General features: G+C 41.6%; 1 protein-coding gene across 7 annotated transcripts in view; it reads left to right on the forward strand.

Moving 5' to 3' along the window:
- Positions 1–3862, forward strand: part of ATP8B2 (ATPase phospholipid transporting 8B2) — a 145893-nt gene extending 142031 nt beyond the window's left edge. For all 7 annotated transcript variants that reach the window (XM_085848702.1, XM_085848703.1, XM_085848701.1 and 4 more), the window contains one exon: positions 2053–3862. In XM_085848702.1, the coding sequence (XP_085704828.1) occupies positions 2053–2292 (240 nt within the window). In that variant the 3' untranslated portion in view covers positions 2293–3862. The remainder of the gene's footprint in view (positions 1–2052) is intronic.
- Positions 3863–11118: the final 7256 nt, after the last annotated feature.

An 11118-nucleotide genomic window follows, 5' to 3' on the forward strand; every position in this document is an offset into this window, starting at 1 on the left:
ACAACACTGGTATACATATGCATGTCTTCTTTTTTTGAGATCAGATCCAAGATGGCTGACTGGTGGCCATTTTAGTTGTAAAATAAAAATTAAAAAATACCCAGTGTTGAACACATCCCAACCATATTTTGGACATGCATTTACTGATGTTGTTCAACCTTGGCACATAGATAATAAATGATGGCTTTCATGTGCACGTCATTCTTTTTTTTTCGAGATTAGATCCAAGATGGCCGACTGGCGACCATTTTAGTTGTGAAAAACCCGATGTGGAACACATCCTCAACCATTTCTCGGACATGCATTTACTGATGTTCAAACTTGGCACCCGGCTAATGAATGATGGCTTACATATGCGCGTCATTTTTTTTGACATCAGATCCAAGATGGCTGACTGGTGGACAGTTTGTGACTTAAATGTGTCCCCAACTATTTCTCAGTCATGCATGGTCCGATTTTGTTCAAACTTGACACAAACCAGTACATGATGGCATACACGTACCCCTCACTTTATTTTGCCATCTGATCAAAGATGGCCAACTGGTAGACTGGCGGATATATTTTAGTTGTACATACATACATACATATGGATAAATATATATATATATATATATATATACATATACACACACACACACACACACACACACACACACACACACACACACACACACACACACACACACACACACACACACACAAACGAGGGATTCGCTAGGATCGAAGCGCTGGATACTATGCTTTTCATTCTGACCGATCCACCGACGAAGATTCATTGACAAGACTTATTGGTTCACGTACAATTGTTCCTCTGCCTGGCGAGATTTTTCCTATTGCGTATTTTGCCAACTGGCACTCCTCATAAAAAATGACGTTAAATAGACACCCTATTTTTGAAGGATTACCATTTTAAAAATAATCGGTTTGCTGGTTTGTGCTGTGGAGCCTCGCGTTGCAGACAGACACACACACACACACACACACACACACACACACACACACACACACACACACACACACACACACACACACACACACACACACACACGGAAAACCCGATAAACTTCTCTCAATGCTCTTGTTTGACCACACCTCCTGAGCCACACAATATTTTCCATAAGCCACGCCCACTTTCCTACGCCACTCCCACTTTTCATCAACCACGTCCACTTTCCTAAGCCCCTCATAAAAAATGACGGTGAATAGACACCCGATTTTTGAAGGACTACCATTTGAAAAATAAAACCTCAATCAAAAATCGGCTCGAGTAAAATTTTCAAAATATCTCGAAGTGTTTAGTTCCGAAGTCTCGTTTCTCTACATTAAAAACTGAAGGACAAGTATTGAAAATACTGTATGCGGTTTTTCGGCCGCTGCACAGCAACGGGTGGTTGCTAGGCAACGAAATTCAAACGCGCACATTCTCAGTATATATTCCACATGTTGGCAAAGTTTCCTCGAAATCGGTTCGCTGGTTCGTGCTGTGGAGCCTCGCGTTGCAGACACACATACATACACACAGACAGACAGACGGAAAACCCGACAATAAGGGATATCTAGCATATATAGCGAATCCAATATATATATATATATATATATATATATATATATATATATATATATATATATATATATATATATATATATATATATATATATATATATATATATGCTCGCCCTTTAACTCCACACAGCAAAGTTACTAAAACAATGGGGGCTATGACATTTTGTCTTTTTATTTTTTTTACTTGCTTGAATAAGTTATAGAAGGTATATAACTTGTGTCAAGCTAAGGATTTCAAACTATTATTATGTTGGACTTTAAAATAAAAGCAATACTTCTATCCTAAGCAGTACCTATTGGTTTTTGAAGTTGTGGGTAGCCTTTTATATCAAAGGTTATATCATCAGAGTTGAGATAATGTCTGATTCAGTTGAGTGCTATACTTCCCCATAGGGGTCGAAGTCGGCACAAGTTGAGAAGATGAGCAAGTGACTGTGCGTGTGTGTCTGTGATGAGCAAGTGACTGTGCGTGTGTGTCTGTGATACAGGTGCGTGTTCTACAAGTGCAGGAAGGTCGCAGACCTGAGCCTCGGCGCCGCAAGCCAATCCGTCGTGTTAGTATGCGTCGCTCGGGATATGCATTTGCGCATACATCCGGTTTTGGGAAACTCATCATGTCTGGTCAAAGCTTTCGTGCACCTGCTCGCCGGACTGCCAAGTCACCCAAATTACATCATCAGCCCAGCGACCTGGAGCGAGTCCATGAGGAAGGACCGCAGCTGGTTTAGCCTTGCTATTAAACAACTTGTTTCTGTACCTGTGGATACCCCCCTCTTTTTCTCTCTCTACCTTTATTCCGGTTCTTCTCTATCGCCTTGAGATTATTTGCCAGTTGTTGAGAGAGAATTTTAGATGGCACTGTCTTGTGCGACTTTTCTCGCACTCTCAAATTTAAATGGGGATCATATTTTTGAGGTTTTTATTTATTTATTTTGAAAGTTTTTTTGTGATTCATTCAAAATGTTCTACAAGGTACTCACATAGACCATCCAATTTGCTAACGTGTTGTTATTTTTCAAAATATAAGTATGCATAATTGGTCACAAAAGACTTTTTCTTATTAATTTATACGTATGCTCATATATTGAAAAATCATAAAACTCAATGTTTTTCAGACTATCGTGAGTCTATCCTTTGTACAACTTATTGATGGGCCCTCGTACACGGTATAACATATTTTAACTGATTTATAAATGACCAAGACAACGAAACATTATAGCAGTCGTTTTCATTCCGACTATTCAGTTTCAAGGTGCCACCCACCAAACAAACCCCAAAAAAGTGGATACAAAAAAGATTTTCCTTCAGGACATTAAGTGAAAATTCCAATGGTTTTTATGTTGCACGGAGGGGGGGGGGTGTCCATTGTGGTGTTAACAAATACTTGATTCTTCATTCTCTATTTTCAAGTCCATCGTGGTATTTTTCTTTTGTAAAACTCCATGATTTGCTGGTAGCACATCTGTAACATTTCACTAAGATATTTATTCTTATCAGATTGTGTTTTCCCCCATTTTACCATATCGAACTCCTTACCTCGGTTTAATACAAAACCAAGATAATTACTTCAGCTTGGTTTGGAATGCAGAGAGCATAGCCTGCAACCATTGATGCCACACATGATGCACATGGAGAAACTTTATTGAACGCTGAAGAACAAAATTATTTTTATATACACAAAACATCTTAGGTGAGAAAAAAAAAATACTATGGCTGTTGGTAAATATTCTATATATTTTTTTTCCACAAATCATATGAAAATCTTTAAAAGTTGTAAATATCGATTAAAGTATTTATTTATTTTCTAAATAAATTTTCAGGGATTAATTTTGTTATCTTGTGTGTATGTTACATATTCTGAAGTGGTACAGGCATGAGCGAACGCTGGCTTCCATTTCACATGTCGTACTACTCTTATGGCATGTATATACGCTAACGTATCAGTTGCATGATCTGTATATAAACATAAGATAATATAATATGTGTACATGTTCGAAAAGGATGTGATGTTGTGACGGCACAGCATAGTTTTAATAATTCTGAGAACTTTTTAAAATACTCGACATTGCATTGTGTGCATTAAGGTGATGGGAATATTAATTGTGGTTGACATTGCTGTGAAACGATTTTTCACTCTGAGGAACCAATCTTGACGATGCATACAACTTTAGGCATATGTTTAAAGAAGTTAAATGACATGTAATTTGCTTGCAAAACTGATCATCTATGAGTGTAACTGCATCTCCATGTTTTGTTTCAGGTTTTAAGTGATTGCAATAAAGTTTGTATTCTTTTGAAGATTGTGCACGTCTGGATAAATGAGGCCATCTGCTTTGAAGTACGAGTGGAAAAAGGGAAAACTAATAATTATGAAGTGATGTGTTTTTGTTGCTGGATTGAATTGAAGTCAGAAATCTATTGTCTCCCACCCCCTCTACCTCCAACACCAGTCCATTCTAATTTCTACCTTTGGCTTCCTAAAGACTTCCTGGTCTGCTTGCTTTGTTTGTTTTGTCCCTGTTTATTCAAAACTTATGACTGTTTTCATCTTTCCCTTCTATACAGTAAGTGCATTTGCCTCCTCTGCTGTTGAGCTTTTCAATTGTTCAGGACTGTAATGTATACTTTCAGTGAAAATTAACAACAGAAGCCAATATAAATATCTTGAACTGAACCATGCACATAATTATGTTCTATATTAATGCTTTGCCAAAAATGAAACCTTAATGACTACACTTAAAACAAATGTTTCTGTTGCACTCACAATACTACCAGGAATGCGATCATAATCACCACTTTGAGGCACACCATTGTCATCGCAGAGGTCACATTCAAAGTATTGCATTACACTTGGCATGAGTAGTGCAGTAAGTATTACTATCAGAGACGCGCAGAAATTCCACATCATGTAAAATGTGGCATCAAGTCCTCAAATCCCTAGCCCCACCCCTTCCCAAACTCGGTCCTATCCTCCGCCTTTCTTATTGAAGTCCCCAAACCCTTTCTTGACAAGATTAAAATTAAATTAACGACAGGACAATGTTCAACTTACAATCTCACAATTCTTCAGTTTAGAAAACTAAGAGGTAAAATAAATGATAAACATCGTTCTCCCTTTATTTTTGTCACTTGTCACCCTCATCACATGTCGCTCACTCATCGTTCCACCCCTTGGATCCTTCTGCTACTTGTTTTGAATTATATAACACATTAGGCCTTAGTTATTTTATAACTTGGTTTGCAGATCCGCCGAAGGTATATTTGCCGAAATGAAATATAAATATAAAACACATTTTTAGGCTTTTATATTTATACATTTTCCGCCGAAGGTGCAAAAGTTTCAAAACCCGAAATGTAAACGTCGGCATTTATTTTCAAAATATAATTTTGTGCACGCGTGCTAAAATGCTGAGTCATCTTTAACTGAACTGCGCAGTCGAGCTGTGCAGTAGTATTCAGTCATGGCGTCTGAGCAGTGGCCAGCGTGGTTCAGATTGACTGTGGTTTCTGGGGCGAAAGTGATTGTTAAGTATGTCAGCGGTATAAATTTGAGAGACTGTATATTGGTGATTTAATCACGCAACATCTTGACGACGAATATTCTGGCCAAACAATTGTATCAATTCAGTGCAGCAACAGGGATGATTCGCAGGCAACTCTCGATCTTGCCGATTTTGTTTCTGTCGAAAGTTGTACACCGCTGTTCGTATTGAAAGATTTCGGTGCCAAGTACGTCAAAGTTTCCCTGCGAGATGCTGATATTCAGCCTTCAACGGACCAGAAGTCAGCGTTTGATGTGCCCATGGGGATGGGGAGATGGTACGATCAGATGCCCACTGAAAAGTAAGAGCTGGGTATGACTCTGTTTGAGCGTGTTGACTCCTCGTAGACACCTTTTTTTAAATCATATCCAGTACTATGCACTGGTGTGCATGCACACATCTACGACTTGGACAGTAATTTTCTCAGAATTGTTTCCATTTGTTTGATGATCCAACAGGTTTCTATAATAGAAACATGCCAGACTATCTTGTAAAAACAAGTTTTAATCCTTCTTTATTGTTTTCACATCAGATGATACAGTGAACATGGGCATCTTGCATTTAAATGGTCTTCCATCTTCAATGTTTTCTTAGATCCTCCTGGTCTGGGATTTATATTTATTTTCCCCCCACTTTCCCTTGTCTTTTCCATGGAACATCTGAAAAAAAAATCATAAAAATATATAATTTCTAAAAATTGAAATTATATTTATATTTCGACCTACCAACCCTACATTTTAGCTGAAGAACAGCGTAAACCAAATTATAAAATAACTAAGGCCTTAGCTTCTTTGATTACTATTTCTTGTAGTTTGTGTTATATCAATACTAGGAAATACTTCCGAATAAATATTCACTCATGTTTACTTAGGTTCTGGTTTTCATCAGAGTTTTTATGATTTAGAGAGTGGAAACCTCTTTAAAGAGCAATGCCAAGCCTTGATTTGTGTAGTTACACCTACTCCACCACTTTTCTGTGTGATATGTTCCTCTTGTATTGTGCATTGTTGTGTGTTTTCTTATTTTTCCTTCTCTTCTCATCTCTCTCCCCTTCTTATCTTAGCCCTGGGGGCTCAAGCTATTGACAGGTATTTTTATTTTATTTTATCAATTTCATTGCATTTCTTATTTAGTACTCCAACTCCCAATTATGCCACATTTAGATGAATTACGAATTGTGCAGAAACAATTTTTCCAAATGAACTTTTTTATTCATAACTGAAGAGATCAAACTAAACACTGTTATAGATGAAGGAGGTTACATGTCAGGAATACCTACAAAAAAACATGAACTAATCAAAATTCACTGGTTGTAAAAGTTTTCAGGTTGTAAAAGAGGTCAGTATTTGGTGGAAGCACCTTTTGCAGCAATGACTCAGGTCAGGTATGGGAGCATGTGCCAGAACAGCACGTCGCTGCGTCCACTTTCCGCCGGTACTCCAGGGGCCTCCGTCTGGCCATCCCCCAGGCAGATGCCAGGCCCATCCCCATCTCCTTGAGATGATGGTCAACCTGTTGCAACCATGAGGTACGTGGTCGACCCACTGGCCTCCTCCACTCATGAGACTCCCTCGCTGAGAGAATCTGGTGAGCAGGATCAGAGTCAGGAAAACGAGCCACATGTCCATACAGCCGCAACTGATGCTCACGGACTATGCAGGTAACAAATCTCATCCGAGTCTCTCTCAGCAACCGCTCGTTGGACACAAAATCCGACCAGCGATAGCCAAGGATTCTCCGAAGAGACCTGGTACCAAAGGAATTAAGTCTCCGTCTCAGATCCTTGGTCAGAGTCCAAGTCTCGCACCCATAGAGCAAGACTGGAAGTACCAAGGACCTGAAGACTCGGACTTTCGTCCTCCCGCACAGGTACCGGCAGCGCCACACCCCCATGATCCAGTGAATCCATGACTCCCCAGGCCCGACCCAGACGTCTATTGACCTCTGACTCGCAGCCAGCAGAGACATGAATATCACTGCCAAGGTAAGTGAATCTCTCCACGACCTCAACATCCTCACCACAAACAGACACAGACAGGACAGCAGCATCCACGATGTCACCGAAAGCCTGGATCTTAGTTTTGACCCAAGAAACCCGTAATCCCAACGGCTCCGACTCCTCATTCAGCACCTCGAGGGCCCCCAAGAGGATGTCTAAAGTCTCCGCAAAGATGACTGCATCATCTGCAAAGTCAAGGTCCGAGATCTTGACATTCCCAAATGACGCACCGCAACTTGATCTCTCCGACATCCTCCCTAGAATCCAGTCCATACAAGTGCTGAAAAGTGTGGGGGCAAGTACACATCCCTGACGAACTCCAGTAACAACTGGAAATAAGTCAGAGATGGTACCACCACACTTCACAGCACTCTCAGTACCAGAGTAGAGTTCAGACATCAGATCGATCAGTTTTGGTGGCACCCCACGAAGACCAAGAATCCTCCAGAGGACATCCCGATTCACTGAATCGAACGCTTTACAGAGATCAACATAGGCTGCAAGCAGCCCCTGCCGAAACTCTCGTCTGCGTTCGGTGAGGACACGAAGTGCAAGGATACGGTCAATCGTTGACCTCTTTGGTGTAAAGCCTGAGTGCTCTGGACACTGGTGCTCAAGCAGATGGTGGCGAACCCTATCGAGAATTATCCGAGCAAAGACCTTGCCCGGCACTGAGAGCAGCGTCACCCCTCGGTAGTTGTTGCAGTCTTGGCGATCACCCTTCCCTTTCCAGAGAGGGACAACAAGGCCCCTCTTCCAGTCAGTTGGCATGATGCCTGTGTTCCAGGCAGAGCACAAAACTGCATGCAACGACACGAGTGCAGCATTTCCACCAGCCTTGAGAAGTTCGGCATGGATGCCACAGATCCCTGGAGCTTTGCCCCATTTCAACTGGTTCACCGCAGCCCGTGTTTCCACAAGCGTAGGTGGACCACAGTTGATTCGAGGGTCAGCAACAGGGATTGTAACACCCTTGACGTCCAACTCGACAGTTGGGGGATCAGCCTGGTACAACCGCTCAAAGTAACCGGCCCAGCGGGCCTTCACTTCAGACTCCTCTGTCAAGAGCCTACCACTCTCTGCTCGAACTGCAGTGCTCCGAGGGATGGGCTTGGCTGAACGTAATGCGCGAATTCCCCTGTAAGCGGGACGAGAATCACCTGTCCACAGGTGATGCTCTACCCCCTCACAGATTCCTCGCACATAGGCCTCCTTGTCCACCCTCAGTGCACGTACAGTTTTATGCCTCAGCTCCCTGAACAGCTCAGCTCTGCCATTCAGCCTGGCCCTGCGACTCTGGTCAATGGTATCCAGTGTCCCTTGAGAGACAAAATTCTTCTTTGCCCTGCGGTGAGCTCTAAGGCATCCACCGGCAACATCAAGGACGGTGGTCTTGAAGGCGCTCCACAACTCTTCAGCAATGACTGACATGAGTGTTTCTGGGTAGATCTCTACTCGCTTTGTTCATTGAGATGGTAAAATCTTTGCCCATTCTTCATGTGAAAATTGCTCTCGTTCTGCCAAGTTTGGTGAGGATCATCGATGGACTGGAATCTTCAAGTTTCGCCATAAATGTTCAATTGGATTCAAGTTAGGACTTTGACTGGACCACTCAAGAACATGTATTTTCTTCTTATTCAGCCACTCCAGTGTGGCTTTAGCTTTGTGCTTCAGATCATTGGCCTGCAGCAATGTGAATCTCCTACACAGTTTCAGATTCAGAGCTGATTCAAGCAGCTTTTCATCAAGGATTCTCCTGTACTTTGCACCATCCATTGTCCTTTCTATCCTAACAAGCTTGCCAGTCCATGCTGATGATGAAAGGCACCTCAAATAACATGATGCCACCACCATACTTGACAATAGGGATGGTGTTGACTGGGTGATGTGCAGTGTTAGGCTTGCTCCAGACGTAACGCTTTGAATTCAGACCAATGAAGGCAATTTTTGTCTCATCTCACCACAAAACCTTTCTCCACGTGCATGCAGTATCATTAAGATGCTTTTTCACAAACTCCATGAGTCTTTTTCAGTGATGGCTTCTTTATTGCCACCTGTCCTTCGAGGGCAGCTTTGTGAAGGGAACGGGATATTGTTGATTGATGAACACTGACCCCCATCTCGAACATAGAGTCTTTCAGATCTTTGATTGTCATTGTTGGGTTTACCGTGACATCCCAAACCAGTTTCATGCTTGCTGGCCTGCTGAGTTTGGATGGTTGACCCGATCTGGGTGGTATATGTTTTCCCATTCTTAATGATGGATTTCACCATACTCAATGGGATAATGGGTGACTTTGAAATCTTCTTAGAACATTCTCTTGAATGGAGATGGAAAGCTCCTTGGTCTTCATGTTTGCCTTGTTGGTTGACCAAGTTGCACCTAAAAGCTCCTTAGATAAGTGGGGGAGCTTAACTTTTTTTAGGTAAACTACTGATTACATACTGATGAAACATATTACACTTATTTTGTAACCTTTCAAACAAATAATTTGATTTTAAACTGTACAGTACTGTTATAATGCTACATGTGACCAAAGTGGGCCAGAACCCCAAACATATCTTATACAGTCATGGCAAAAATATTGGCACCCTTGCACTTTTTTCAAATAACTCAGTTTTCTCTAAAAATAAGTTTAAATTGACAAAAGTATTTGGTCTCCACAATCCTTTTTTCAACTGTTAATATGACAGAACCTTTGTTTTTGATTCATAACTTTACACATCCTTTTAAATCAGAAAATAAAAAGAAATGGCATTGACAAAATGATTGACACCCTTGACTTAATATTTGATGGCACAGCCTTTGGACAAAATAATTGCAGTCAAGCACTTCCTATATCCATGAATGAACTTCCTCCACTTCTCCACTGGTAGTTTGTCCACTCTTCTTGTACAAACTGCTCCAGTTCTCTCAGATTTAAAGGGTGCCTTCTCCAAACTGCTGTTTTCAGATCTCCCCACAGGTGTTCAATGGGATTAAGATCTGGACTCATTGCTGGCCATTTCAGAATAGTCCAGCATTTTGTCTTGAACCATTCCCAGGTGCTTTTTGAAGTGTGTTTGGGGTCATTGTCCTGTTGCAGGACCCATGACCTTTGACAGAGGCCCAGATTTCTGACACTGGGTTTAACATTGTGCTCGAAAATGCCTCGGTAATCTCATAATTTCATGATGCCGTGCACACATTCAAGGCACCCAGTGCCAGAGGCAGCACAGCAACCCTAAAACATTACTGATCCTCCTCCATGTTTGACTGTGGGGAAGGTGTTATTTTCTTTTAAGGCTTCATTTTGTTTTCTGTAAACAGAGATGACGTGCTTTGCCAAAAAGCTCTAATTTGGTCTCATCTGTCCACAGGGAATTCTGCCAGAATGATTTGGCTTGTTCAGGTGTGTTTTGGCAAACTCTGGTCAGGCTTTCTTTTGTCTCTCTCAGCAGTGGGGTCCTCCTGGGTCTCCGACCATAGAACCCCCTTTCATTGAGTTAGCGATGGATGGTGAGTTGTGTCTGAAGATCAGCTTGAATCTGTTTGGCAGTTGATCAAGGTGCTTTCTCCAGCATTCGAACAATCCTTCGCTGCAATCTTCAATCAAGTTTTCTCTTGCCGCCACGTCCAGGGAGGTTGACTACAGTACCATGGGCCTTAAACTTCCTGATAACATTGCATACGGTGGACACAGAAACATCAAGGTCTCCGGAGATGGACTTGTAGCCATGAGGTCGTCCATGCTTGGCTACAATCTTGTGTCTGACAACCTCAGACAATGCTCTGGTTTTCTTTCTTTTCTTCATGCTCATTGTGGTCCACACAGTGACACAAAACAGCAGAATGACTCATTTTTCTATTCAAACTGGTTGAATGAGTGATTTTTATATTGCAGGCACCCTCTTTGTTGTTGCAGACAGTGGGACAAACATCAAGGGAATAAATCGGCAGAGGAGAGGAATGATGGGAGGGAAACACTGAAACCACAGGTGAGTTCAATTTCGAAGTACAGGAGAAACACCTG

The sequence above is a fragment of the Eptatretus burgeri genome, chromosome 12 (assembly GCF_056783735.1).
Source record: "Eptatretus burgeri isolate ZD-2024b chromosome 12, Ebu_testis_v1, whole genome shotgun sequence".
NCBI classification, from domain to species: Eukaryota; Metazoa; Chordata; class Myxini; order Myxiniformes; family Myxinidae; genus Eptatretus; species Eptatretus burgeri.